Here is a 6,000-nt window from a genome sequence, read left to right on the forward strand (position 1 = left end):
GCGCTGGAAGAAGAAAATTTGGTCGAGTTTGAAGTTAAGACCGAACAATAGAACGTTCGGTCAGTAGTTTAGTTTTTGGTAGTGAGGTGGTCGTTCGATCACCTTCCCCTTTTGTTATGTATGACCGATCGGTATATTATTTTGTAAATCGTTCGGTTAGTTTTGTACTGCTGTACAGTTTAAGTTTGTAACTCTTTCTGTAAGGCCGTTCGGCCATAACCGTACGCTCTTTTTAATGTAAGACCGATCTGAATTATTATTAAATGTAATTATTTTATTATATAGTTTATATTGTATTTTTGGGATGTTACATTTTACTTTCTTAATAGTTATTGGTTCAAAATCATTTAAGTTTTAACATGGCAATATAAATTATTCAACATTGATTATTTAATCATTATCCATTATCTATTATTTAATCTTATAATTTTTAATTTTATTTTATTAAAAAGATAAAAATTGACATGAAATTATTCTTAACCATAAATATTTTGAATATATTGTATTATATAGTATTATAGTTAAAAATAAAAGGGTTATATATATATATATATATATATATATATATATATATATATTTCTTTCAAATTATTTAAAAATTTATGTTTTACGGATAAACTAAATAAGATATCTAATTTGTCTTTATAATTTATGATATAAAAGAAAATGAAAGGTTGTGAGACAAATATATTTTAAAGGTAAAAAGTTAAATATATTTTATATTTTGTAAGAATAATTTATCATTAAACTAAACATGTTTTTTCTGAGAGTTAGACTCAAGTTTTGAAGAAAGAAAAATAGAAAAAAGAATAAAAACATAGAGAAAAAACAAAAATAAATAAAATTTATTATAATTATATGTTAATTTTAATAATTTTTTTATAAAAAATATTATAAATTAATTATTAGAATTATATGTTAATTTTAATAATTTTTTTATAAAAAATATTATAAATTTATTTAATTTTTTATTTAATAAGGTTTGAAATAAATCTAAAATATTTCCTGGGTTTAAGAGTAAACTTTTAAATAAAACAAACTTCAAATAATTAGATCTATTCTTGAAATTATATTAACTTCTGATAAATAATTTCGGTTAAATATGAATTTTTTAAAAGATAACATGTAAAAATTATAGGGTTAAATATGTTTTTAGTCCCTAAACTATTGACTGTTTCTGGTTTTCGTCCCTCTTCCAAAGTAAGGTACAATTTAGTCCTCAATCTTTAAAAAACGTTCGTTTTAATCGAAAAAACGAACGTTTTGAGGACTAAAACGAGGACTAAAAACAAAATTTTGAGGACTAAAACGAACGTTTTTCTAAAGAATGAGGACCAAATTGTACCTTACTTTGGAAGAGGGACGAAAACCAGAAACGGCCAATAGTTTAGGGACTAAAAACATATTTAACCCAAAATTATATTATGCACACAACATTTGATAGAAATAATATTTTATATAATCTATATAAAGTCTGACCATATATAATTTATTTTAAAAGATAAAAACAAAGAATAATATTTACCTAAATAAAATATGTGCAATAAAGATTACGTGAAAATTTTGAACAGAAAAACAAGAAATATTGTAATGAGTTCTTCTAACCCAACCAAGTCAACACTTCCAAAAAAGTATTATTATTTCTAACAAAAACAAACACTTTTTTTACCAATCTTGTGGCACAGTGCATTAATTCAGTTATTAGTTAATTAATATAAATTCATTTATATAAGTTAAGATTTTTTAAAACTAAACTCTTAAATAATACATTTTATATATTATATTAGTAGTTTAGTTTTCTTAGATTATAGTTAACTATAATTTAGTATAATTTAGTTAGGTATACCAGTCCTACTTTCAGGTGTATCTATTTGATCGTCACTTTAAAAAAGTGATTTTTTAGTAACGACGTTAATTGTACGGTGATGTGACAAAATATTATGATGATGTGACAAAACACGGGTAAAAATATACTAAATAAAAAGAAGAAAAAAGGAAAACAGGGTAACATCAAATCCAAATTATCTTTTTTTTATATTTTTGCACACATTTACTTTGCATATGTTCTTCCCTTCTGCTCACATTTTATCAATTCTTGACAGCATTTCATTTTTCCTACATTTTTTCCACAAAAAGGAATAAACATTAAGTTCAAAATTTTCAAAATTTTTTTCATTCAAGAAAATCAAAGTCTTCCTTCATTATACCAATGTAAAATCTAAGAAAGGGCTAGTGGCCATAAAAATCACAAATTTGGAGCTTCTTAAGGTCGTTGAGAACATCAGAAATCCGAAACCTACTTGAACTTGGCCTTAGCTTCTTCTTTCGTAACAGGATGGTCTTGATGGTTCTTATTTGGGTGCCATCTTGGTCCAAAATTCAATCGAATTGTGAGCGAAATAGTTTGCCTTTTTTTTCTCCTTGTAGGTGGAGAAAAGTTATGTGTTTTCTTGGGTTTGGAAAGAAAAAGAAAGGGTTGGGTTTGATTATGTGGATGTGGCTACAAAAGGGGCTTTGCGGGTGAGTACAATAAAGGAAGAAAAATGCACATGCAAACATTATCTTAGGTTTGTGTTGATGTTCTTATGGTGGTGCTCGGTCGTGTGACGGCGTTGACGACAAAGTTATTAAAATTCCCGATCTAGGTCCTAGAATAGAAAAAGAGTGAAAGAGGATATGAGAATGGAGTCGAAGTCGCTCGCCATAACTCCAGTCCTGGAGCTCCCGTTCCGCATTGTCACCAATGTGGTGGTGGAGTAGGCCCCTGACTGCCTCCAAACTCAATAATTTTTTGGTTTAATTGCTTCCTTTGTCCCCAGTTTGGTTGAATTGTGTCAAATTCATCCTCATTTTTAAAAAAGTTTCATTGTCGTCCTCACGTGGTGTAAAAGTGTCAATTGAATCCAAACATAGAAAAAATTTGTGTCAATGTAGTCATCTCCGTTAAATACACAATAACGGTGTTAAGTGGCTGATTATTTGGCACTAGAGAATTAAAACGTGGCAAAAGAGAGGTTTACGTGGATGCCCTAAGTGGGAAGTACCTCAATGAGGTTATAAGTGACAGATGCGTGGTGGGAGTTGATGGTGTTGGCTGTCTTCTTCTTCGTTAGGGTTTGCTGTTTTGTGTTGGCAGTAGCTTGGTGAGTTTATTGTTCTTCCTCCCTCTACTTCTTCCTCCCTCTTTAGGTGTTTGTTGAGAAATGGCTGTTCTTCGGTTTGGAGTTGGTTGAAGAAGTGTTGGTACTGTGTGGATTGGGGTTGGGTGAGAAAGCTTGGTTGTGAGGTTGTGTCGTTTTTTCGTTGGCTTAGGAAGTGGCAATGTCATTGAATCATCAGTGTTGTTCGTCTTGCTCATGGGGGAGCTGTCGTGCCGTTTCATCCAAAGGATTGGTTCAAACTAACATATGTCATTGTGGGGAAGTTGCTGTGTTGAGAGTGGCGAAAACTGTGAAGAACGAAGGCAAACAATTTTGGGGATGCCCTAATTACAAGGTTTGTTCAATGGCTGTAGTTTCATTTTAGTGATTAGTTTATTTTTTGAGTAATGAAATGTTTGTGGTTGGATGTTTTGAACAGCAGACTCGAAACGAAGAACTTCAAGGATGCAATTATTTTAAATGGTGCAATGAAGCTAATTTGGATGAAAGGGATACTATTATTGCTAGGCAAAGGAGGAAAATTATTAGTCTGGAGAAATCTGCTATGGTTTCTCAGAAATGGGAGAAGCAATTAACATGGATGCTATGTTTTATGGGGTTTATTAATGTCATCCTTGTTTGTATCTTGTTTAAAATTCCATGACTATTTTGTATTAGACAATGTGTTGTATTAGACAGTTGTTGAAAATGAATGAAAAATCTCAATTTCTGCTTTCAATAGCTAATTGGCAGTGATATTGTTGAAGAAGGTGGATGTTCTTTCAATAGTTAAGTTGTAGTGATATGGTTGAGACAGCAACAATTTGATGACAGCTAAGTAAACTCTCCAAATATAACATGTAGCCAATAAAATAAATTCATTTTATTTAACTCTCATTTTTTTCGTCTTAGAAAATTTAGAACAAGTTTATCCAAATACAACCTAACAGCTAAATTCAAATTTGATGACAGCAACAATTTAATGGCTACTGTACACAGTTATCAGTTGCAGTAGAAACAATATTGCACTTGTCATTTATCTTCAAATGAAAATAACTAATAAATAATATAAGATTCAATCAAAGTTGAGTATAAAATCAGAGCTTCGAATGCACATTGAATATAACAGTAGAATTTGTGCTTCAAATGCACATTGAATATAACAGCAGAATTTGTGCTTCAAACTGCACATTGAATATAACAACAGAATTTGTGCTTCAAATGCACATTGAATATAACAGCAGAATTTGTGCTTCAAACTACACATTGAATATAACATCAGAAATTGTGCTTCAAACGGCACATTGAATATAACATCAGAAACTGTGCTTCAAACTGGACATCATATTCATTGAACAGACAATACTTTGCTTCATCAAATAATACATCAGCACACAATACATATTGAAGTTTGTATCCAAAAAAAGGTGCTAGCCGAAACAAAGTACCAAAATACATATTAATAATAGCTAATGACTTTCTAAATCAGTTTTAAGGTGCTGTGGCAGTTGGGTCAGCTGGTGTTGAAGTTGTCTGAGGTGCTGTTGTTGATGGGTGACTTTGTTGGGGTTGTTCAACCTCGCATTGAGTAATTTGACTGGATTGAGTTGCATTTGGAGTTGTTGGAGCAGCTTGGGCAGCTTGTGGACAAGTATTTCTTTTATGTCCAAGCTCTCTACATATGCCACATCTCTTACGTGTTCCACCTTGTCTTAGTTGAGTGTCATCTTTCTTAAGCTCCCAAGGCTCTAATCTTCTTTTCTTTTTCGGTCTACCAGGCAAAATCCTCTTAGGTGGAGGCAACACATCAGGCATTGAAGTCATTTCCCATATATGAGCACCGTGGACTGGATATATCATTGGAAAGTATGTTTGTTCATAGGTTGACTTTGTAAACCAATGTGAGATGTAGTCTTCTCCATTGATGTTTAAAAATGTCATGGCAGTGAGGGCATGACAGCATGGGATTCCTGTTATACTCCATTTCCTGCAACTACAGTCCACTTTATCTATGTCAACAACAAACTTGTCACCAATGTTGGAAGTGTGTCTCACTTCAAATAATTTCAATCCTGACCAGCTGGAAAATGAAATTTGGATTCAAGTGAGTAAGTAAAGTAAAGAAATTAAAACAAATAAAACTTCATATTATGAAATCATACCTAGGTATCCAATATTTTGTGTTGTTTAATTCCTTTTGAAATCTTTTATAAATTTTGGGGCAAAAGGAACCTTCATATGACCTTATCTTCTCTCTATTTCTTGCCCATCTCTTCATTAGATACATACGAATGTCTTCCATCATTGTTATGATGGGCTTAGCCCTTGCATCCAAGATCACACTATTAAAAGCTTCAGAGATATTGTTTACTAGGGTGTCACAAGCAGCTGTAGGTGTAAACCTTGACCTTGACCAAAATCTATATAAAGAAAAACACACACATTTATAACACAACCAAACAGTTCTAAATAATTGACATGGCTAACACTCTTGAAAACATACCTTGGTGGAATAGCTATCAAGTGCTTAAAGGCCTCTACATTGACATCTTTTATTTCTCTCATGACTGCCTCCCATGCTTGAGGATGGGTTGATGATGCTGCCTTCCATAATAGACGTTTCAGATTTTTTCCAGGATATTTTTTCCTAAAATTTGCATATATGTGGCGGACACAAACCTTTGATCAACACGAGGTAGAAGTTCTTGTATTGCTGGCAGAAGTCCCTATCAAAGTATAAAAGTAAATTTACTGAACATGAACATGGAAGACTAAGGTCTCATAATAAAAAACAATGAAATATAACTTACTTTTTGTTGATCTGAGATAAATGTATACGTTGAACAATTTTGAACACCAC

The 6,000-nt window shown here is 31.8% G+C and overlaps 1 protein-coding gene across 1 annotated transcript; it reads right to left on the reverse strand.

Annotated features, from left to right (window-relative positions):
- Positions 1 to 4,631: 4,631 nt before the first annotated feature.
- On the reverse strand, positions 4,632 to 5,797 carry LOC148197801 (uncharacterized). Its single transcript, XM_088115271.1, has 3 exons — positions 5,644 to 5,797; positions 5,303 to 5,560; positions 4,632 to 5,220 (listed from the first exon to the last, which is right to left on the reverse strand). The coding sequence occupies exons 1-3, from the start codon at positions 5,703 to 5,705 to the stop codon at positions 4,632 to 4,634; spliced, it is 909 nt and encodes a 302-aa protein (XP_087971397.1). The 5' UTR covers positions 5,706 to 5,797.
- Between the last annotated feature and the right edge of the window lie 203 nt (positions 5,798 to 6,000).

This window comes from Vigna umbellata, chromosome 5 (assembly GCF_029865625.1).
Source record: "Vigna umbellata cultivar VRB3 chromosome 5, Vumbellata_1.0, whole genome shotgun sequence".
NCBI classification, from domain to species: Eukaryota; Viridiplantae; Streptophyta; class Magnoliopsida; order Fabales; family Fabaceae; genus Vigna; species Vigna umbellata.